This window comes from Thamnophis sirtalis, unplaced genomic scaffold (assembly GCF_051295495.1).
Source record: "Thamnophis sirtalis isolate CommonGarterSnake01/CBP01778 unplaced genomic scaffold, rThaSir2_p1.2 scaffold_11, whole genome shotgun sequence".
Taxonomy (NCBI): Eukaryota; Metazoa; Chordata; class Lepidosauria; order Squamata; family Natricidae; genus Thamnophis; species Thamnophis sirtalis.
The window spans coordinates 31,956,936-31,981,664 of NW_028261391.1; the positions used below are offsets into that span (position 1 = coordinate 31,956,936).

At 36.2% G+C, this 24,729-nt stretch overlaps 1 protein-coding gene across 2 annotated transcripts in view; it reads left to right on the forward strand.

Moving 5' to 3' along the window:
• DOCK10 (dedicator of cytokinesis 10) overlaps positions 1 to 18,105 on the forward strand; it is a 137,180-nt gene extending 119,075 nt beyond the window's left edge. Inside the window, exons 46-57 of one of the 2 annotated variants that reach the window (XM_087725478.1) lie at positions 966 to 1,023; positions 1,330 to 1,428; positions 2,227 to 2,333; positions 2,518 to 2,640; positions 3,593 to 3,706; positions 10,122 to 10,268; positions 10,946 to 11,156; positions 11,949 to 12,139; positions 13,688 to 13,788; positions 14,104 to 14,242; positions 16,378 to 16,453; positions 17,481 to 18,105. In XM_087725478.1, the coding sequence (XP_087581604.1) occupies positions 966 to 1,023; positions 1,330 to 1,428; positions 2,227 to 2,333; positions 2,518 to 2,640; positions 3,593 to 3,706; positions 10,122 to 10,268; positions 10,946 to 11,156; positions 11,949 to 12,139; positions 13,688 to 13,788; positions 14,104 to 14,242; positions 16,378 to 16,453; positions 17,481 to 17,548 (1,434 nt within the window). In that variant the 3' untranslated portion in view covers positions 17,549 to 18,105. The remainder of the gene's footprint in view (positions 1 to 965; positions 1,024 to 1,329; positions 1,429 to 2,226; positions 2,334 to 2,517; positions 2,641 to 3,592; positions 3,707 to 10,121; positions 10,269 to 10,945; positions 11,157 to 11,948; positions 12,140 to 13,687; positions 13,789 to 14,103; positions 14,243 to 16,377; positions 16,454 to 17,480) is intronic. The other variant, XM_087725479.1, reaches the window with a different exon arrangement.
• The last annotated feature ends 6,624 nt before the right edge of the window (positions 18,106 to 24,729 follow it).

Genomic DNA, 24,729 nt, shown 5'->3' on the forward strand with positions numbered 1-24,729 from the left:
TTTTATAGATTCTATTAGGACATATGTAGTGTACTGAATCAAGAAGAGTGTCAGGCCTGCAGCCATGTTCCTTTTGGATCTTTGGCCTTCCACACTTCTATTATTCTACTATGCTGTTTCTATAGTGGGGAATTGAGAAGGGGGATAGTACGGAGTAGAATGTTATATAGCCAAAATAAAATTCCTTTCTAGATTGCCAAGGTCATCCTTTGTCTTGGCACCTCTGCACTTGACCGGAACTGGATGGGTGGAACTGCCAGCATGGCAATGGAAGATTGGACCGTGTGATAGACTTGTGGGTGTGGGGGGGCAAAACTTTAACTTGGGTGGGGAAAACTGATAAGCTTCAGACTAGGGTTTTCCAGGTGTACCAGCATGGCTGTCTTAATAAATTGGAACTTTGAGCAGTACAACTTGTTTGGACTCCGATTTAATTTTGGATGCTATTTGGAAAGCTGATAAAGAATAGATCACAACTATACTTAATAATTCATTTTGGTTGTCTTTTTTTGTAATTGAAAGATTTTGTTTGCTATAGCTGAGCATTTTTTCTTTTTTAAAAGAGTACAAATTAAATTTATTTCCTGAGCATTTCAAGCCCATTCCTCTGATTTCTCTCTCTCTCTCTCCCTCCCTCCCTCCCTCCCTCTCTCTCTCTCTCCCTCCTTCAAGCAGCCCTTTAACATGAGTGCTTATTTTGTACCAGTTGTCCAAAATAGAAATCTTTATTACAGCCTTTAAGCCAGAAACATTATGTAGAAACTACATAATTGAGGAATCTCTGGAGACAGATACACACAAGCATATGCTCTGCTGTAAATGGGTGTTTTTATAATGCTCCCTTACAACTGCAGGTGATAGCATTTATAACCTAGCCATGGTGAAGATATAGTGAAATCCTATAGAGAGAGATGATGGTAGCATGTGCCTATTTTAAAAATACTTACCTGTGTCTTTTTTTGCAGGCTGCTATGTGCTACATCCATATAGCTGCCCTTATTGCTGAATATCTGAAGAGAAAGGGTAAGATAAAGTACATTTAAGAGGTTTGATTGATTAGAAAACAGTAGGATGTGAAATTAAATTGCTATTTAAACAGATATTTCCCATTAAGATGGCAGAAGTAAAAGTATTTCATGTTGTAAAAATTTTGTATTTTGCCTAAAACTCAAGTTTATATATATATATATATATATATATGTATACTATTTTTCTTTTCTTTGAGATGAGAGAGTTATTATTGTTCCATACCTTGGCTTAAATGAATAAACATGCATGTATTAACACATACAAGTAACCAAATGCTAATAACATCTCACACTACCATAGGTTACTGGAAAATGGAAAAGATTTGTACCTCTCGTCTGTTCCTGGAAGATGCTGAAATCTCTGATAATAATATCTTACTAACAACTCACCCTGGAGGAAGTGAGTGTTCTAACCATGACTATTTATGGGCTGGACAAAGTTTGAAGAACCCCATTTGTATATATTTAATGAAAGGATACTTTTAAATGGCCCATCTTAAATCTATTATACCAGTCAGCTTGGAAAATGGAATTTTCAGTTCATCCCGGTATCAGTTCCCACAATCATAAACACCTACAAAGTGCCCATTGACCGGGGGCATTGTAAACAGTGCCATTCAGATTCCAAAGACCTTGCTTGAGCACTAAGCAATTCTGTTGTTACATAATAGATTTCCAAACAGCTTCCTTTGCTATCATTATTCTTTAAAAAATAAGCTTGGGAAAGGCAATAAGCTGAAGATTTTGTAACTTTAATCATATTGGGACCAAGTTTTAATAAATTATGGCTTCATATGAATCAAGTTTAATATCAATACATATTTCTAATATGTATAGTCAGACTTAACGTATCCCATATTTATATGTCCTTTATTCTATTGACAGTTATTAATAAAAAACTTTATAAGAACTTTGAGAACACTACATATTTCAAAATCATAAATACTTTAACACATCATCCTTATCCTTTTGGGTCTCGTTGGGAGGTTCTCAAATTAAGCCTTTGGACAAGAAGAATATTTTTTTGCAAAATTACCAAATTATAGCTACTAGCTATAAACTACAGTGTTTACAAGAGGTTAATGATATTGATATTATTTGTAATAAGCTGTCGTATGTAATGACTTCATTTTTTACTACAATTATTTAAATGATTGCTACTGAAGCATTGATAGGACTTTTACTCTTGTTTGAAAAGGCTTGTTTTCTATGGGATGGCCAGCTTTTCTCAATATTACACCAAATATTAAAGAAGAAGGAGCAATGAAAGAAGATTCTGGAATGCAAGATACACCATACAATGAGGTTAGCAATGTCATTCTTCTTAATTGACCTTAGGTATGTTTTCTTCACAGTTTTCAGTGAGACCTATATCCGGTGGAGCATGACTAGAGTTTTAATTACCCTTATTTCTTTTTTAAGGAATTGAAATTGAAAAAAAAATACTTTATTTTGCATCACAGACTTGATGTTCCTTCTTCACTTGCAGGACATCCTTGTGAAACAGCTGGAATTATGTGTTGACTATCTCTGGAAATGTGAAAGATATGAACTCATTGCTGAAGTTAACAAACCAGTTATTGCCGTATTTGAGAAACAAAGAGATTTCAAAGTAAGCTGAGCTAAAAATTAGGGGGAAATCACACTGAGAAAAATAATATAGGATGTCAGTGCTTTAGGGACTTTTGCAATTATATTCACCTTTCAATATGTTCTGCTTTTTATACTGTATATACATAATTAGATTACATACATATACTTTATATACATAATTAGATTATATACATAATCTACAGTTAAACTGATTAAAATGCTGATTGTGTTGTTCATGTGTATTTTTTTAATATGAGATTGCATTATAAAAAGATGGATTTCCATCACACACAGGACAAGTAAGAAAATGTGATCTCACTTGCATACACAGTAGAAACACAAATTGATTTGCCATCTATAATTATTTATTCACCTATTTCTTTACTTTATATCCCACCTTTATTATTTTCACAAACAACACATGGCAGATAACATACCCAACGTACCTTCCTTCTTCTATTTTCTCCATAAGAACAACCCTGTGGGGTGAACTGGGCTGAGATTCGCCCAAGATCAGCCAGCCAGCTTTCCTGATTAAGCAGGGCTTGAACCCATGGTCTTCTGCTTTCTAGCCTAGTGTCTTACCCACTAGACCAAATGTCTCTTTATATATGATTATATATAATTCATGCTTATAATTATAAATGTATTTGAATACCTGCCTGCTAGATAATTCCTAATGGAAGACACTTAGCACTACCAATAAAAGCATTCCGTATTTATTTGGCCTTGCCTTTTTAAATCAGAATTAAAGTATTTTGTAGTATGAGAAAAGATAGAAAAATCATTGAGGAAAAAAATAGTAAAATAATATAAGTGGAAGCTGATACTACATACATGTTACATTTGGAAAGTTCCTTTAATCAGTTAATTAGAAAGCTACTAGCATTATTGAGAACATGTTGGTTACATGAGTTGATTTGAATACCAGAGTTTTTATTTTAAAATGTACTTTCATTTTATTACCCCAGAGGCTGTCTGAATTGTACTATGACATCCATAGATCTTATCTGAAAGTCGCAGAAGTTGTGAATTCTGAAAAGCGCTTATTTGGACGATACTACCGTGTGGCATTTTATGGCCAAGTAAGTGGCTACTGAGGGGGAATTTTCAGCTAAACTACACATTTCCCAACAAATTTTCTTTTTAAAGAGCAGTATAAAACACATCCTACAAGTCAATATCCTAGGGATTAGTTGACCTGGCACGCTTTCAGTATTAAACATTTATCTATAGTAAAATTCATGGCGCAAAATGTATATTTAGAGTCATATAAAAATAGAAGCAAAATATTATTGGTGACAACTGGCTGTAAGAATAGTTTTAGACGTTTCCTCACATTTAGGTTTAAGCTTCTAGTTGCTGATTTGGCAATGTTCCATTGAAGTGAATAGATATACAGTATGTATAAATAAACATGCACTAGATTAAGACCTAAGATTATATTATGACAAATGACGAAGATTAACCCCGCCCCACCCTCCCCAGAGACCCCCAGTTTTAGGTAACAGTGTATATGTATGATTAGTATTTTTTTATCTTTTGCAAGAGGTTTGGTAGTAAGATACAAAGAAGGTTATCCCAACTAAAATCCCATAATACAAATTTAAAAGATATATATAACCAACATTATACTATAGCCTGGGAAGCTCACAGAAAGTTCATATTTCTTTAAAGCAGAGTTCAGAAGGAGCCTCTTCATTATAACAGCTTGTCATAGTTTGATACTGTTGACTATTAAACAGATAAAAGGAAAATGAAGATAAGACAGTGTGAATATAAATTATATGATGATATTTAAAATCATCCCTGAAAAAAAGCTACAAAATAATTGAAGACTTTTTTTTCTCCTAATTGATTTGAAATCCTTAATTTTATTAGATATTAGTTTGTGTAGACATACTAGCTTTGCTTTCTAGTTGGCTTCTGATTCTTGTAGTTCATTGTAGAATGCCTGCACGCTACTCTATATTTCCGCCTACTTATTTTGGTTATAGTATGTGCATTTGCTTGCTTCCACAAGATATCAGATGGGACAGCACGTTCTTTAAAGATGAACTTTCCAGGGAAACATTCCCACTTTTTTTAAAAGAAAAATGTATAAAATCAGTTCTAAATAATGTTGTCTGCCAATTAGGTTTTAATGCAGAAATTTGCTCTTTTCCTCTTTTGAACTTATTCAAGGCTGTGGTAAGTTGTCTATTCTTTTGCATGCAGTTTTGTTTAATTCTTCTTACATCATCCAACTTGTATGACCCTTGGTTAACCTTGATTTCTACCTTTTTTTTAATATTCACTGTGAACAATGAAATAACATTGCTTTCACTCATTTATATACCGTGCTGCATCTAGCAAAATAATGTTTTTGTTCTGCTTCCTTGAATTATAAAGATGTATCTGTTCCTGTGGCGTTCATGTACTTGAGGCTTAAATCTGTTCCCATTTCTAATGGAAGCAGGTTCAGCTATGTGTTTCTTATCTGAAATGCCCACTGCAAACAGCCTTGCTGCATATGTCATGGCAGAACAAGCAAGGTTTTCCAAAGTGTGAGGTGCACCTCTCTTGGCAAAGTGCATGGGAGGAGAACCTTTTTGTTGTACGCTGCTACAATACATTCACCTTCCCCAAAATTTAATTGTATTATTCTAATTGCTCATTTGTCTCCATTTTGGTGATTGGGTTTCTTAGGGAAGGTCTGTACCTTAAGACTACACGGGCAGGTGTAATGGCAAGAAGTGTAGGAACTCCTGCATTATACATTATATTTGCTTTCAGTTACAGTAAAAGTCTATTACCTTTTCACACTTGCCTGGTAGTTTTGCCCTTGTTTACTACTTTGAGTTGTACGTTACTCAAAAAAATGCCAATCTTTGTAATATAGCTTTCATCAACATGAAGCCTTTCAGATGATTGGACCATGTAGGCTGGCAAGTATCAAGTTGTGGAAAACAAATAGAATGACACTACATAAAGCAATTTGTATTTCCTTGCAACTAAATATGAAAATATATTCATATGTAGATAGACAGCCTAGTTCTTGTGGGCACCAGTAGCTCTCCCACACACTTTAGTATATTATCTTTCTTCAGAATTGAAATATGTTACTTCATGGCTATAGTGGTTACTTAAAAATCATGTTACTTTGAAATCAACTTGAATCTGTTGACAACCTTTGTTCAATTAGTATATTTTTCCCTTGATCTGTGTATTGCAATATAATATATTAAGAGTTGAAAATGATCTGAAAGAACCTACATTTTTTTATATTAAGTCAGGTGCTTCAAACTTGCAGCCAATGTCCCACCAGATCTGGCATGCTCCAGGTCCCTCCATGAGACAGTGTTACTTGGAAGCTAGGAAGTATGTCTTCATGATACTAAATAGTTTTCAGCAACACCTTCCTGTGACAATTTAGTTTGACAACACTGTCCCAGATAATTGAATCTTGCGTATAAGTAATTTCACCTTGTTTTGAAAAACAATCAATCAATCAGAATAGAGCTGGAAGGGACCTTGGAGGTCTTCTAATCTAGCCCCCTGCTTAAACTGGAGACCTTATACCATTTCAGACAAGTGATTATCCAATCTCTTCTTTAAAATCTCCAGAGATGAAGCACCTGCAACTTCTGAAGACAAGCTGTTCCACTGGTTAATTCCACCATCAAGAGAGCTAAACCTTTTTAATAATCTGCATTTTACTAGCCCCAAGCATATGATTGATAATTCATTACTTACTATATCTTATAAGAAGCAAATATCTTTCACAACATGTCACAGTGGAATCTTTTACATAAAGATGCAGAACTGGTATTATGTGACCTACTTAATATTTAGGACACATGAGCAGCATTTGCCTTTATATGAAACTAATCCTTTCCAAGGAAAAATAGTTCAATGAAAAGTGAATAGAAGACTGCAATTTCATGGTTCATTAAAATACTGCTGAAATCCAAAATTGTAAATGAGAATTACAGGGATTCTCAAAGAAACTATGTTAAATTCCATGAAGAAAGGACAAATACAGGACTATATCAAATTAAATGAAAGCAATACAATTGTTTTAAGCCTAAGGATGTTGTGAACATTGTGTTGTTTCACAAAGCTCCTGTTTTTAAAGCTACCTCAAATGTCTGGCTACTAGTAAAGATAGAAAGCATGAATTGTTTTATGATGAAAAGAATTATGAAAATGAATAGAATTTTTAAAAATATAGGGATTCTTTCGTATAAACTAAAACGAGTTTATAGGAAGAAGAACACAGTAGTTATGTAGCATTCCTTGTCAATACCATTGGGGCAATTTTAAATTGACTTTGACTTTGACAATATAGAGATAATGATTTGAATGCTTAAAAGTATCAAATTTTGTTATTAAATAGGGACCATATTGGCAAAAACGACCGTATTGTATTCTCCTCCTACATTACCATCAAATTGAATTAATATTCCTCCATCTCCTAATTTTGCATATGTTGATTTGAGTCTAGAATTTTTTTTCATATATTCAAAAAAGCTTCAGCTGCAGATGGGAAGGGGAAGCAATCTTCACTAGCTCCCCTGTTTCATGTTATTTTAAGACTTTCCTCAGTTTTCCGCATGCATTTTGAGAGAATTGTTGAGTAAAAGAAAAATCAGTGAAAATTATCTTCCAGCTCTAGGAATATTCTAAGGACATATTTGTAGTTTGTTATCTATGTACTTGAATAAAATCAATAGTACTAAAGATTATTAAGTATGAATCTGGTAAAGATCCTTTGGCAAGATATTTCAGAACTAGGTTCTATGTGTCGTTAGCTTGATCATTTGGTGGACACTGCTCTTCCTGTGTTGGTAAGATCTTCAAAGAGGCAATTGTGTCAGTGCAATGTACATGCATCCTTTGGTGCAGGGACGATGCCATCTGCCTTTATATGTCTAAATTTTGTTTCATAGGAACAGGTTCAGCATCATGACTTCAAAGTGCTAAGGGTCACAAAGAGAATGAGAAAGAGAAACAGTTTGGTGTAAGTCAGTGGTGGCTAACCTTTTTCTAAAGGTGTGCCAAAACTGTGCATGTGCGCTTTTGCGCATGCACGCATGCCACCCACCTGCACATGTGCAAGTGACCTCCACCTGCGCATATGCCAATAACCCCCTACTGCACATGTGCAAGTGACCCCCCCCACCGCGCATGTGCAAGTGACCCACCACCATGCATGCATGAGCAACCTCTCCTGCGCATGCGTGAGTGAGCTCCGCACAGGGGAATTTTTGCCCTCCCCAGGCTCTGGAGGCTTTCCTGAAGCCTGGGAAGGGTGATAACAGATTCCCCTGGCCCGCCGGCCTCTGGGGAGTCTGGGGAGGTCGTTTTCACCCTCCCATGGATTCAGAAAAGCCTGGGAAGGGCGAAAACAGGCACAATGGGCCAACGGGAAGTTTGGAAACAAACTACCGGTTGACCTGTTGGACCTGTTTTTCATCCTCTCTAGGATATAGAGGCATTCCTGAAGCCTGGGGAGGGCGAAAATGGCCTCCCCCTGCCCTCCGGAAGGCCGAAAATCAGTTGGCCAGCGCGTGTATGCATGCTAGAGCTGAGGACTACCGAGGGTTGCTATGCCGGCAAATATGGCTCCGTGTGCCACCTGTGACACGCATTCCTTAGGTTCACCATCACAGGTGAAGTGGTTAAGGCATCTGACTAGAAACTGAGAGGCTATAAGTTCTAGTTTTGCCTTAGGTAGAAAACCAGCTGCGTGACCTTGAGCCAGTCACTGTCTCAGCCCTAGAAAGGAGGCAATGGCAAACCATTTCTGAAATCTTGTCAAGAAAACTTCAGTATTGACTTGCGTACACAAAAGAGAAGGAAGCAATTTATAAAAATGCAAATGGAAAATGATTAATATATAGGCCATTATTTATCATTTATGAATAAATGAATCTTTGTAGTTGAGCTAAAAAAAATTAGCAGCCAGAAGTGTTTTCTAAAATAAGGAACAATTGTTTTTAATTATAATTTATCGTAACCTAGTAAGATATTGGACTCAGCTGATCGTTTCCTATCCTACTCCATGCTTCTGACTCCTCATATCATTAAGTAATAACAGTGATTGGGCCAAACCTTTTGTAACATGGGGCCTCTGAATGCAGAAATGTGATAAAGTGGTCTGTGACAAAAGCTCAAAAACAGTAGCATGGCTGGCATCCTCCCAGTGCAACAGCAGATAAGCAACCACCTTGCACCATCATTCTCTTCCTATGCAGCCTGAAATGTCCTCAACAGAGTTGGCAAGGGAGCAGAAAGTTCAGTGGGCTGGCACTGGGCTTCTCTTCAGTTAATAATGTCCCTTCCTTTCGAAGTTCCACCATTCATCATGCATCCCAGGAAAGACACCCCAGAGTTCTAGAGCAATTCATACAAAATGAATAAAAACACTACTTTCCCGATTTTAATAAAAATAACAACAGCAGCACTGACAAGTAATTTTCATTAACTAGACTAAACCAGATAAATAACACCCCATGTGTACAATTAAATATGAAAATTATGTATTCTAATTTAATTGTCATTTCCCATTACAAAAAGGGAGTACGAATTCTAGAATTACCTCTTTATCAGAAACATTTCTCGCTTGTTTAAGTCATTTTGAAACTGTCTAAGGGTTCTTTGATAGCATTGTTGTATTACATAAGCTCAGAATGACATCCATGGTAATATAAATATGAAAGAATATATATGTATACATGAATCGTAGCCAAAATATGCATATGCAACAAAACTCCATAAAGTACTGGATTCAATAGTTCATACAAAGAATAATAGTTCATACATGAGTGATGTGTTTATAGATTGGAACCTATTATGCAGTTTGTTATTTTAAAAAGGCACGATGCTAAAAGCTATATCTTAAAAAGAATTAGTACTCCCTATTGGTCTAGCTGACTAACAAACAAATTTTGTATAATTTTTTCAGAAGTAGGCAGGCCTCTTCTGAGAAACAGCTTTCTGCTTAATAAAAATAAATTAACTTTAGTTCCCCAGAATCAACTAACAAGTAAATACATAGGCTTCAAAAGTTAATGTATTATTTTAATTGCAAAGGTGTCCGATTCTCCACATACTTACAATTGTAGTTTTGACTGCAGTTGTGTTTTTATAAAGAAAGAAGCAAGAAACCACCAATTTTCATTATCCTTACTCTATTGTACCACATGGTGGCATACTTGCTACAAAATATGGGTTATAAGTATGTAATATAAAACTCCAAGGATGTTTTCAGTCTCATTTCACACAGGCTTTTTTCTCCCTATTATTAAAAGTTGATATTCATCCTGTGCAAATGTAGGAGTTTGGTTTTTAAATGCATTCCATCTCTTCATCATGTGTAAGCTGCAGCATTCAAAAAAAATATTTTTGTTTATACTTAACAGTCGAGTACCTTACATTTTTCATCCACAGTATGGTCCTGAAGTGTTTTTATTATACTAAGTTTACTGTAATTGTTATGATTTATCTTTTAATCAGGGCTTTTTTGAAGAGGAAGAGGGTAAGGAATATATTTACAAAGAGCCCAAATTAACAGGCCTCTCTGAAATCTCTCAGCGACTGATGAAACTTTATGCGGACAAGTTTGGAGCAGACAATGTGAAGATAATCCAAGATTCCAATAAGGTATGGTTGAAAATGTCCACAGATATTATTTTTAAAGCATTTGTGCTGTTGCACAGTTTTTTTTGTCCAGGCCCACTTAAAACAAATGAAACCATAATGAGCCATGCTGACCGCATAAATTCAATTAATCTCAAAGCACGAATAACTTGGAACCAATGAAGTAAAAAAGATGAAGAGGAATATGGATCTGGCAAGGCATAACCTCTGCTGCGCCATGTAATTATGTATATTCATCTCTCTGATCAGAAGAGTTAGAATAAGGCCCTTGATAGTAATATAAACATTTGTTACATGCTGTGATGTGTAAAATTATGTACATTCATTGCACTGCTATTAATTGATTAGAAGTGGAGGGTCCTGGTAGGCATGCTTTTTGTGGGGAGGGGGATTTCAAATTTTCATATTATGGAATTGCCAGCAACAAGGGCTTTCTTAGAAATCTGTAAATCTGTTTTGTTTGTCTTAGAAAATATTTTTGCTCCTTTTATGCTCAAAACATCTGAATACAAAATACCCAACCATCCTGTCCAAAGCAAAGACATTTATGAATAATATTCTCTTTCAAAATGTCTAAAACATATTTTCAGTAATATGCCATAAAAAGCAAGTGTTTGGTTTCTTTTCTTGTCCTTCTGCTGTCTCTAACTGATGCATTGTCTTCCTTTTTGTTTGTGTAGGTTAACCCCAAAGACCTAGATCCTAAATATGCATATATCCAAGTAACCTATGTCACACCCTTCTTTGAAGAGAAAGAAGCTGACGAACGCAAGACTGACTTTGAAATGCATCACAATATCAACCACTTTGTGTTTGAAACGCCATTCACCTTGTCAGGAAAGAAACACGGGGGCGTAGAAGAGCAATGCAAAAGACGGACAATTCTGACAAGTATGAGCACTGAATTCTTCTTCACAGCAGGGCTGGGGAATTTCTCGGGGATGTTGGGCCACTTCTCAGCCCCTTTTTATTTTCAAAAATTTCAGGTACTCAACAATAATCAAGACTGACCTGAAGGGGCACAAAAAAAGGGAACGGGCAGAAATTATTACTATTTCTTCAAACAGTAAAGTCAATCCAATTGATTCAGCATAGCAATTAGTTATTTATTATTTACAAAAATAGTTACAAATATTTTGTAACACATTGCTAATTATCTAATTGCCAGTGGATATGCTTCAAAATATTTTGATTTAGAACAAAATCTCATATATTTATAACTATGTTTATGGAGCATTTTTCCAATAATATTTATTTATATTTACAAATTATTAAAATAATATTAAAATTATTACTGAAGCAAGATCTTTCTTGTTACTTATTTATACCTGATTTATTCATTATATACCTTATGCTTCTACCACAAATACAACTGAGGTAACATGAAAAATAGTATTCACAAAGTAAGAATGAATATCCACAAAATAAGAATAGGTATATTCTTACACCTATTCTGGAATTTGATTAACAGAAGCAAATAATTATTTTACAATCTTTTAGAAAAATATAAATATACACTTACATACATGAACACACCCACACATACTGTAGATACATACAAAGAATGAGAGAATGGAACTATTCATGGATGTATTGTATGAATTATGGCTTTGTTTTAATTATGAATATATATTACAATAAATAAACCTTCCTTAGATGTATTTATCTTGTTTTTGACTGCAGCTAGCCATTTATTTCCATACGTGAAGAAAAGAATACAAGTTATAAACCAGACCAGCACAGAACTGAACCCCATAGAAGTAGCTATTGATGAGATGTCCAAAAAAATTTCAGAACTCAAACAACTTTGTACAATGGAAGAGGTAGATATGATTCGACTCCAGCTGAAGCTACAAGGAAGCGTCAGTGTTAAGGTAAATATGGTTCAGCCTTTTTCTCAGGTTTAGAAGATTTGACATTTAGGATTTTATAATAGGAAACAGAATCTTTCTCTTCTTCTGTTGTTACAACCCGACCTGCTGGAAATTCAAAAGAAGCATTATAACATTAATTAATTCATTACATAATTTTATTAATTTTACAATGCTTATTCTTTTGAATCTGAGATTTAGTTCCCTTTTCCTAACACCCTTGCTAGGTTTGCCGAAGGGTAGAACGGGAGTGCAGTACTGATATGAGCATCATTATCCCTCTCCCAGAAAGTTTGATGCTTCTGCCTTAGGATTCAGCTACCTCCACTGCATCCCCTTCCACAGAGAATATGTTTGTGATGCCTGCTACAGGTTGTATATCATTATGCGAGACTCAACATAAAAAAAAAAAAAGTTTCCTTTTCAGATAAGTCTGAAAGCAGTGGAGCAGTGGAAAATACTGTATATCTTAGAGGAAAAGTGAAGACAAATACTGATAACATTGTGTGAGATTCAGAAGAACAAAATTAAAGGCTATGTTAATAATTAGAGTTTTTAAGAGTTATCTAGCTTCATTTCAATTTAACTTTTATTTGGATAGCTGCAATTTAGTATACTACACTGTTTTCATATTTAATTTTATCTATTGTGCTTTTAGTGTGATAATATTTTGATTTCATGCAGTGAACTTAAGTTGGCTACCCTTTAGTTACTTCCCACAGTTTGAGAGCCATATTGTTTGTTTTTACAGCATGTTAGGGTTTGGGCTCCAGTTTAGGAGATTTATTTAAGTTGTTTTAAAGAATGAAATGGGTGCCTTAATATTGGCACCAAACATTTTGATCACCCAATCTTGGGAACATTCCGATAACCACTAAAGGTGTGCTAGCAAACCTTCCATTTAGCATATCTGATCTTCAAATGTTTCCTTTCCATAATTTATTTGTAATTTAGAAAACTCTTCAGCAATGGCCAGGGGTGAGAGTCTGCCAGTTCTAACCTCTTCTATAGAAGAGGTTCCAATCTACAGTGTTGTTTAGAACCAGTTCCAGCTCCCTCCCCCTGCCCGTCTGCACATCATCAAAATGAAGAGCGAGAGGAGGAATTCTGGGAGTCGAAGTCCACAAGTCTTAAAGCTGTCAAGTTTGAACACCCCTGGGGTTTTTTTTCTAAAGGGTTAGGGGTGCAAGGGTCTTGTAACTTGACAACTTTAAGACTTGCGTGCTTCAAATGCCAGAATTTCTGAGCCAACATTTTGGTTGCTAAGCAAGAGCGTTGTTAAGTGAGTTTCACCACATTTTACAAGTTGGCCATGCCCATCCAGTCACATGACTGCCAAGCCACTCCCACCCAGTCACATGGCTGGCAAGCCACTCCCACAAAGCAGGCCACACCTACAGAAGAGGTTCTAAAAAAAATTGAAACCCACCACTGGCAGTGGGTGAACAAGATCAGGACTTCAGGCACTGACAGAAGAAAAAATTGTTTTAAGCTGCCTTTGCCAGTACTGACCTCAGCCCTCAATATAAAATAGCACACTTTGACTTGCAGGTAAATGCAGGACCAATGGCTTATGCTCGAGCATTTCTTGAAGAAACCAATGCTAAGAAATACCCAGATAACCAAGTTAAACTTCTGAAAGAAATATTCAGGTAAGTGTTATAATATATTAGAGAGATGAGAGAGAGGGGGGGTGGGAGGGAGAGAGAGAGAGAGAGAGAGATGTAAAGAAAGAGAGAGATGGAAATAGATATAGAAATAAACAAATACAATGATAACTGGTCTTGTTTAGTCTAACAAAACATCAGGGGGCAAATACAGAATTCTACAAAAAATCTAAACTATCTTTCTGTGTCCATTATGACTACACCATTTTAATCCATAATAAAATCAAAGTGCTATTTTATGTTTGAAACAATAACACTTTGCCTTGACATTAAAGCTTTGAGATTTTTTGTGCTATGCAGAAAATTTGCAGAAGCATGTGGACAAGCTCTTGAAGTTAATGAACGCCTTATTAAGGAGGATCAGCTGGAATATCAGGAAGAAATGAAATCTCATTACAAGAATATGCTCAGTGAGCTCTCAGAGATTATGAATGAACAGGTTAGCCATTCTCTTTCAACATTTTCTTTTCAGCTCCAAAGACATTAGGGTTGTCACACAAACAATGCTTAAATCCTAACTGGGGAGCCACCTTGGGAAATTAGAAAAAAAACACCTAAAAAAGGTTCCTAATTTCCAAAATTCTTTTCTTGGTCTAAAGCAGGGGTGTCAAACTCTATTTCTTGCTGGCCACATCAGAGTAGTGTTTGACCGTGGGGGACCAGGGGGCATGGCCAGGAGGGTATGGCCAGCTCGACATCTGTTTTCAGCAGAGACTGCCTCCTGTATACCTCTGCCAGGGAAAATGGAGCAAATGGGGGCACATATGCTCCATTTTTGCCGGCAGAGGCCTGCAGGAGACAGTCACAGCCGAAAACGAAGCTCAGAATGACCACATGAGGCTCTCCCAAGCTCCATTTTTACTGGAAGAGGCACTGCAGGCCAGTCCTTCGCTGTTTGCAGAATGGCCCCGCGGGCCAGATCTAAGTATCCGGCCAGCTGGATCCGGCCCATGGGTCTTGAGTTTGACACCCCTGGTCTAAAGGATATTCTCATTTCAAATACTCCCATCTATTTTACCTTCCTTCATCTGCTAATGCATATTTATTCCTTCCTGTTTGGATTTCTATCATTGAAGAGTAACACTAATCAGAAGAAAAATCTATCATTCTTACTAATTCTTATAATCTATAGAGGTTGATCCTTCCTTCCTTCCTTCCTTCCTTCCTTCCTTCCTTCCTTCCTTCCTTCCTTCTTAAAGCATACAGTGACTTTTTTTAGGCCAATCATTCAGTGAAAGGTTTAACAATATAAGGATATACTGGGATTTGATGAGCTATTGAATATATTTTGATCTTTGTCCATACAGTATATGAAAAGTAGAAGCAGATTACATTGGAATCAATGTACACAGGATAACATCAAATTGGATCCTGGTCTGTTATTAAATCTAGAAGTAAGAATAAGTTATAATGTACAAAAAATATCCGGAAAACATTACTCATGGATAAACTTCCTTTTTCTTCTGTCAGAAGCTGTATATGACACCATATACCTACACAGGGAGAGGTAATAAATTTAGGCAAAGGGAAATCCACTCTCAAGAGCAAAATGGAAGAGATTTCCTTGATTCTTTACACTTTGAGCAGACACCACAGTTATTCTATTTATTTATTTATTAATTAGACTTATATACCGCTTCATAGGGCTTTCAGCCCTCTCTAAGCGGTTTACAAATTTTTTTAGCAAATTGAGTCAGCAACTTGCCCCCACAGTCCGGGTCCTCATTTCACCCACCTCGGAAGGATGGAAGGCTGAGTCGACCTTGAGCCGGTGAGATTTGAACCGCTGAACTGCAGATCACAGTCAGCTAAAGTGGCCTGCAGTACTGCACCCTAACCACTGCGCCACCTCGCTCATATTCTATCCTGGCATATCATGGGTGTTAGGCTTTTCCCCTTCCCAATCATATATGCCAAACACAGATGGATGACACCACAGGATGAAGCTAAGTCTGTGAAAACAATTGGGAACTCACTATCAGGAGATCCTGTTATACATTCAAGTTTTAAAAAAAAAAAACAAAAAAAAACCTGCTTGGGCAGAAAATCCCATATTGGGAACAAGACTGGATGAATAATATTTTCAGGCTTATATCTTGATTCCTACATAGGTTAATCAATTAGGATGTTACTGTTTCCTTATCAATCCTATGTTTTGTTGCTGTTGTCACTGTTTCATTGGGTTCCACTAAGTCCTGTTTCACACCTCTCCATCTATATAAACCATAAAAAAACTGTGTTGCTGTTTAATTTATCCCTATTCGTCAAGCAGGACCCCAGGAGGCCTAATGGACTTTCTGTGACTTCTGAGAAGTTAATGCTTCCTACCCCATTCAATTCAGAGACGATAGTATAAGAGTTCTGTAATTACAGCCCTCCATAGTTAGTCACCTCCAGAGTCTTGCAAGTTTCCTGTTGTGTTTTTACCATATCCACACAGATTGTGTCACTGGGTCCTTAATGGTATTTTATGTACAGGCCTTGAAATCCTATGTGTTCTTCATTACTGTTGTGTTTCTACGTCCACTGACTGTAGCATTTCCATCAACATATTTCTTTCTCTTTTTCTGGCAGCTCTGTCATGGACAGTGCTTATACAACTTTTCTGCTTCACTGTCTAACATTTCCCTCAATACCATAGCCAAAAGTGGTATGTCTGGTTTTCTTTTTGCTCTCTGTTCTTTTACTGTCATGTATTCTCACCAACTGCTCTTTTAACATTTAATAAGGAGGCATCTCACTGGTGATGCTTAGCAGAAAAATGGGCATTAGTCATTCTTTTGGGAAGCATGAAATATAATACAGGGTCAGGGAGAACTGTAATAATATGCCAGGCATTCTTGTCTAGGACTTCATGGACTAATAGCCACAGTCCATTTCCGATGTTCATTTTTAATAGAAACACTTAAGTTTTATAAGAGTCCTATTTAGGCATGATATTTCTTCTTCAGCACTTGCAGTGGGGTTGCATGCCTGGAGTAGACTTTTCCCTGGGGGCTTCTGAGCAGATGGGCATGATGTACTGTATGTATCTCCAGTACTGATGTAGGAGTCAATGTTTAAGTAAATGTTTAAATACATTCATGCTTTATGTTTAGACACTAGAAAGAGCTGCTTGATTCATATGGGGTGTAGGTGTAAACTATTTATTATTGCCACTTGCAGCTAAATGTTAAATGCAGCAAGTAAATAGGTGATACACTGTTTATTTATGATGTTCATAGCCAGCAGGGCTAAATTCATACACGTATGTACTTCATAAAAGTGTCAAAATATACTCTCATAGATATGTTACACAATTGGAGGCTAAACAAGAAAGTCTTTTTTTTAAGGTGGAATCCTGTTGGGGGGATATCGAAACACAAAACAAAATCTTTCTTTCATATGGCAGCTGTTAAAAACCTTAACAGGATAGATAAAAACAGCTGACCAAGTTGGTTCCTAAAAGTGTAGTTTAGAGCACAGGTGTCAAACTCGCGCTGTCACGTTGCCATCACATGAGGTATCGCGATGTTTTTTCCCTTTGCGGAATTGGGATGGGCATGGCCTGCACGTGACGCATCCGGCCCATAGGCCGCCAGTTTGACACCCCTGGTTTAGAATGAGCTTAATTTTTCCACATGTTTACTTATTTACTCAGGATCACTTATTTCTTTATGTATGTATCTGTTTTAAAGATCACTTACAAGGAGGATTCTGCAAAGCATCCAGGAGTGGAAACACCTTATTCCCATGCAATCAGTAGAACAATCACTGCCCCACCTGGATCACTGCTTTCATCAAATGCAGATATTTCATAACTGCCTTTGATTATGAACTGGAGAATTTTGGCGTTATTTTGCAAAACAATGTAGGCAAATCCTGGAGGATACCATAATTGTATTACATTATTATTTTTTATTTATTGAACAATTTTACGTGTCAATTTTTTTAAAAGTCAATTTGATTTTTTTTTCCAATGTTATTGCTTTTCTTGATATTTGCACATTTCCTATGATTTTCTTTATTATGGGCCAGTCTTTAGTAAATAGACTGAGTTGAAATATCCATTGAATATTTAGTTTAACAGCAAACCTTACGTTGGCTATAAATAATGATATAATCTAATACAGGTCCTAGTATACATATATTTTAAAAGTCAAAAGTGGATGTTTTATAACATTTAAGTATATTAAAGTTGTAAATAAAAGATGTGTAAAATACGTCATTTTTACAAAAAAAAATAGTTAATATCTGACATGACTAAAATGTCAATAACATTTCAGATGTGGCTATATTAAAATATTTGTTTATGTGTATAAAATTGTGGGTGTTTGTGTGTGTGTTATTTGCTAAATCATTTGGCCTTGATGCGGGTGTTTAATTTTAATCACCACTTTTACTACTACCATTGCTTCAAGATGTTCTCACATAGCTGGTGATGTGTTTGAAATCATGTTTTTTCCAAGAAGCTGTACATTTTCTACTAACTGAAATAGAGATGGGGGACTTTAATGGTTGCGATTTAATTGACTCAGACATATCACTTCTGAAGTAAAAGGCTGAAATACAGAGAACCAAATCACTCTTTTCCGACAGCATAGAATCTAACTCCAATTTTCATTTTTTCTGTTTTAACTTCTTCAGAATTTCTCCAAACAGAAGGAACAAGATACTATGGCATCATACATTTAAATATAGCATATAATACAGTACACACGTTCATCTCTTACCACTCTTTATGGCAGTGTTTCTCAATCTTGGCAACTTGAAAATGTCTGGACTTCAACTCCCAGAATTCCCCAGCCAGCATTCGCTGGCTGGGGAATTCTGGGAGTTGAAGTCCGGACATCTTCAAGTTACCAAGGTTGAGAAACACTGCTTTATGGGATATATATGTTAAATCCTTTGTGATAACTGGTAATAGTTCAGATATACAGTAGACCAGTCCCATTCCAGTTTCCTTTCCTATTTGTATTGTGACATCATAAACTTGCTTAATGCTGTCATAGAGCATTGTTTTATCTTTTATTAAACAATGTTTTATCTTATATAATACAATATACATGGTGAAGTGCTTACTTGACAGGAAATCAGCTTGTATGTCACATTATCTTGAGCTATATGACCAGATAAAAGATGGATGTATCTAGTTTTTATGCTGGTGAGGAAAAACTCTGTTTATTAATAAATAAATGGGGAAGAAGGGGAGAGAAAGGCTGGTTCTAAAAAGAAATGCCCTGCAAAAAAAGTTTTTTTTTGTTGGTTTTTTGTTGGTTATTACCTTTAAAGCCCTACATGGCTTAGGACCAGCATAGCTGCGAGACCGCCTACTGCCACACTCCTCCCAGCGGCCGGTAAGATGCCACAGGGTTGGCCTCCTTCAGATGCCGTCAGCCAGACAATGTCGGAAGAGAGCCTTCTCTGTGGCTGCCCCGACCCTTTGGAACGAACTACCCCCAGAAATCCGGACCTCACCCACTCTCATGGCCTTAGAAAAGCTGTCAAGACCTGGCTTTTCCAGCAGGCCTGGGGCTGTTGACCTCATTGTTGAGGTCCAGCTCCAATTGAAATAAATGTATCTGTGTCGTTTTAACGTCTTATTTTATTTTTACTTTCTTTTATTTTCTTTCTTTTCCCTTCTGTAAGCCGCCCAGAGTCCTTCGGGATTGGACAGCCTATAAATAAAATTAAACTTACAAACTTACTTTAAAAAAAAGACCTAGTGGAATTATAATTATAATTATAGCATCTCTACTACTGAGGAAAATGTAACAAGAAACACCTATGTGTCTGGTTTAATTTGTTATATTGGCAGGCTAGTAACACTCTATTGTTTCACAGTATTTTTCTTGCCAACTTATTGAATTACTAGTTTAATTCCAGCCAGCATTACTTACACATTAGGAATAAAATCTTTTCATCATTATTACCCTTTTCATTGAAGCCATAGAGTGTTTTGTCAAAAATTGTGACATAATTGATTAATCTTAAGTAGCAAAATAAGTTATGTTGGTGGAATCAATTCCAGATGTTTGAAATTTATTTTTTACTGTTATAAGTGGAAGGGTTCCCCCCCCCCCCTCTAATACTGGTGGCATGCCAAGAAGATATAGGTTCTTGACTGGAATCAAATTTTTCCTAATCCCTTTCCAGTACAGACTAAGAATGAACACATAATTCCATTGAATTTAAGAGGATTTGTTTCTGAATAAGTATGAAAATTAAGTACATATCAGCAAATAAAAAGACATAGATAACAAGTACTGGTTTCAAAAGCTCATGTGGCATGCCACATTTGAATTCTTAGCTATGGCCCAAAAGTGGACCTTTCTTTGCATATTGAATTTACTTATCTCTGCCAGGTAGTTCCCCATATTTCAGGCTGCTAATTTGCAACTCATATGTGTTAAGGTATAATTCAGCCTATTAAACTACAGAAACGATTATCTCATTTTGAAGTGCTTCTGCAATTGATAGTTCAATTACATGATAGCGTACCCTTGGGAGACCCAAGAAAGAATTGTAGCCAGGGCAATGGTCAGACAAGAGATATCTCAATCCACAAAAGAAATAGGGTTGAAAAAAGTATCTCAGAAGAGACCTTCTCTAGTATTCTGGAAAATAAAAGCAAAGGAAGGGAGAACTCCTTTCAGACTTGCAAGATATGTTACTGTAACTGTACAATAAAGGTGGTGCTAGTTCTTATGATTTGATTTCCTAGCTCGACTACCTTGATGGGCTGATAGCCTCTGGAGATCCAAGACTTCGGAATATGTGATAAGTAACTTCAGTTATAAAACTAATTCAGACAATCCCACTTAAACTGTGTTCTTTCACTTTTTACTGTATCTCAGACAATAACAATTAATGATAATTGCAGTCAAACCAGTCGATTTATAAAAGCTGTTGTTGCAAGCATGATATTTTTTTCATTAAGTTCACATTTTGGATCTAGGTGTATCTACAACAATGTTGTACTGATGAGAAATTCTGTCACACTCTAATTTGATTAATGATTGTTTTGTTCAAACACATTTCTATTAATCAAGAATCTCTCTTATCAGGGAATACTTATATTTTCTGCAGCAATACTGAATAGATTTTTAGTGCCTGTATAGAGTTAAACAGCAGGCACAAGCAATCAGATCCACATGTGCAAAGGTAAAGGTAACTATTTTATTGTATAATGCCTGTAATACAGGAATTTCTCCAGACTGTTTGCCTTCCCATGGGAACAGATAAATAAGTTTTCATTGAACTGGGGGGGGATGGGGGGGGAGAGATCAGTCCTGGATTTCTTGTCACTGCAAAATGATTCAAAGCTAATTCCACATTGAGTCCTCCCTCTGCCTGGTCAACATTAAAGGACCTGCTTTGAAGTGTAGATTTGTATTGGGAGAACAAGACATCTAATAGATGTATGTGGGAATATACAGACTTTCAGGGAAGAGGGCTTGGTAAACTTTATTATATTTGCTCTACTTTAATTGATAATAAAATTAAATTTAAATAAAATTTGATTGAAATGATTACAAGGGTGATAAAATGTTTCATAACACATGGGAGTTTGTAAACATCAAGTCTTAACTTTTCTAAAATGAGCAGTTAGCAAGATGTGTTCTCACAGTCTACTAATTATACATTTAAAAAAGTAGACCTAAAATATTTTACATCAACCTTTCATGATGTAAGCCTAAACCATGTCAGGTAACACATATCATAAAACAATCAGAACTCTATTGCTGGATTTTGAAAGCTTCACCAGGTCTTCCTCCCTCCCTCCCTCCTTCTTATACCAAAGAAGTCAATTCAAAGAAGTCAATTCCAGAAGGTTTCTTCCTCAGATTGTCCTGTCTTTCTAGGCTAAACTGATTTTTAAACAAATATCTGTTGCCTACCTACTTCAAGACTATCTCCATACACCTCTACATTTGATTTTAGCGAAGTGTTTGTCAAGGTAATGCATGGAATTCTGGTCAATAGTTAAATACAGGCACTACATGGAATAATAGTTAAAGTGATGTGTAGATTTAAACTCATTTTCAAAGAGTGTATATTAAAGAGTCCTCAACAAAGTGATATAATGTTAATTAAACACTTGGCTAAGAGATGGAGGAGATATTGGTTATTCTAAATTTGCAGATGGTACAAAATATTAATATCCTCCTCTCCCACCTCCCACAACGAAAGTCCTGCTATGAGTGGCCCTGCAGGTCATATAGTGTTTAAGATGCTACAGAGGAAGAGCTGAGGATCTTTCAGAAGAGTGTTTATGTAATGGCTAGATTAAAGCTTTCAAGATATCTACTTGTTGGTGCTGTGAAGCAGGAAAAGAAAACCCAAAAGGTCAAGACTGAATTTCAGTACAAACATGGAGTATAAGCTCAATGTATTGAAAAAATGAATTGACTACACATTGAGGGAAGTATGCAGTGGGTAAGTGGGGTAAAACTCTGTCTTAGGTCCAGTACTCTTCAATATCTTCGTCAATGATTTAGATGAGGAACAGAACGGGAACTCATCAGATTTGCAGGTAACACCAAGCAGGTAGGAATTGTCAATACTCCAGAAGATACGTAATCTCAAGATACAGAAGAATCTTGACAGACATGAACACTGCCCTATCTAACACAATGAAATTCGATGGTGAGAAAAGTTTACATTTAGGCAAGAAAAACCAAATGCATAGGTATAGAATAGGTGGTACCTGGCTCAATAGTAGGAACAGTGAGAGGGATCTTGGCATCCTAATGACAATCACTTAAATATAAGCTGCAGTGTGTTACAGCTGCCAAAAAAGCCAGCATAGTCCTAGACTGCATTAACCGAGGTCTAGAATCAAGATTACAATGCCTTGGTAAGACCACACTTGGAATTTTGCACCCACTTTTGGTCACCATGATATAAAAAGATGTAGAGACTCTAGAAAAGGTGCAGAGAAAAGCAAAAAGATGATTGTGGGACTAAAGACTAAAACATGAAAAACAGTTGCAGGAACTGGATATGTCTAGTTTAACAAAGAGAATGACTAGTGGTGACATGGTAGCAATATTCTAATATTTGAGGGGCTGCCACAAAGAAGAAAGAGTCAGCTTGTTCTACACAGCATTTGAAGAGAAGAAGCAATGAAATGGAAACTAATTAAGGAGAGAACCAACCTAGAGCTAAGGAGAAATTTCCTGACAGTTAACAATTAAACAATGGGATGACTTATCTCCAGAAATTGTGGGAGCTCTTACACTGGAGGTTTTTAAGAAAAGATTAGACAACTATTTGTCTGAAATGGTTTAGGATTTCCTGCTTGAGCAGGGGTTTGGACTAGAAAACCTCCAAAGTTCCTTCCAACGTTATCATGTTAGAATTGTAAAATCTCAGTCAGAAGAACATATTACTTACAACTCAAGACATGAAAATGAAGGAATAGTGTTTTCATAGTCAGGAAAAAACATAATAAATACAATGCAGCCAATGACTGAATAAAAACAATTAGCCAACTGGATTGCTGAACGACCAGTCATAGGAAGACATATAAATGACCCCCCAAAAGGGTGCCAGGTTTTGAACTACCATGTCAGCAATGGACAATCCTGAATAGAATTTGCACCTCACACAGCATCTACTGGGACTCTCTGTATAAATGGGGCACAATATCCTCCCCTCAGTGTGACTATGGGACTCTCACCGTAGATCACATTGTGACTAGCTGTAAGCTGGTATAATGGTCCAATATCTGATTTTTTTTAAATATAAACAATACTGTACTTCAATGGTTAGATGGCCTAGACATTGTATTTTATTGTACATCTTTTTTAACATTTATATTTGATCAGATTCTACTAATCTAGGTGAAATTTTAATATATATTGCTAGTCATGTATAATATGCATAGGCTAATAAATAAATAACATTTTAACATGTTATCCATATTTGTATTGCTAGATTAGAAAGCATAGACTTATAGCATATTACTATAGCACTTAAGAGCCAAGGTGGCACAGTGGTTAAATGCAGCACTGCAGGCTACTGCTAGATCAGCAGTTCAGCGGTTCAAATCTCACCGGCTCAGGGTTGACTCAGCCTTCCATCCTTCCGAGGTGGGTAAAATGAGGACCCAGATTGTTGGGGGCAATATGCTGACTCTCTGTAAACCGCTTAGAGAGGGCTGAAAGCCCTATGAAGCGGTATATAAGTCTACTGCTATTGCTATTGCTATATTGTAGCTTTGAAGGACTATTAAAAACAGAAATTCTGTTTAAGAATTCTTCCATTTCTAATGCTGTCCTGCCTTGCTTCAGGTGCTTTTGATCAATTAGGAAGCACAGGGACTGGGTTTGAAGGGAGTCTTGATAAGGCAGATTAATCCTATAGGTCAAATAATATAACATGGGGATGGGGAGTGAACAGCCATTTTTATGTGGACTGAAACTGATAATTTTAAGTACTATAAATTTTATATAGCATCTTCCCTCCTTATACTTCCATAGCAAGAGCTTTCTGCACACAGGCAAAATTAGACAAATGCAACTTCTCTGAATCTGCTAAGTTATTAATTATGCATTAGTTGATGTCATCCCAGCACCCCTAAAGGAGTTAAGAATTATGCATATTTTATGTTCAATCGCATCTTCTGTGACACCAAGCCACCAGCAAAGGTTTAAATTTCAAATTAGAGGAAAATGCATTTAACGTTTAATAAGATTCATTCTGTGCAGACTAATCAACATTTACTAGGAAAGTTTATTAAATTACAGGGTGGCTTGGACAGATATTTTTCTGGCTTCATTCAATGGTTTTCACAATTTAATAAGTGACTTCAGTAGCATCAGGTGTCACCCACGCATAAACACATGACATGTTTATCCCAAAACAGAGCATAATTCTGCATTTAAAAAGATCCCCCACAAATAGTACTAACATAACAACCAAGACTGAACAACTGTTGAT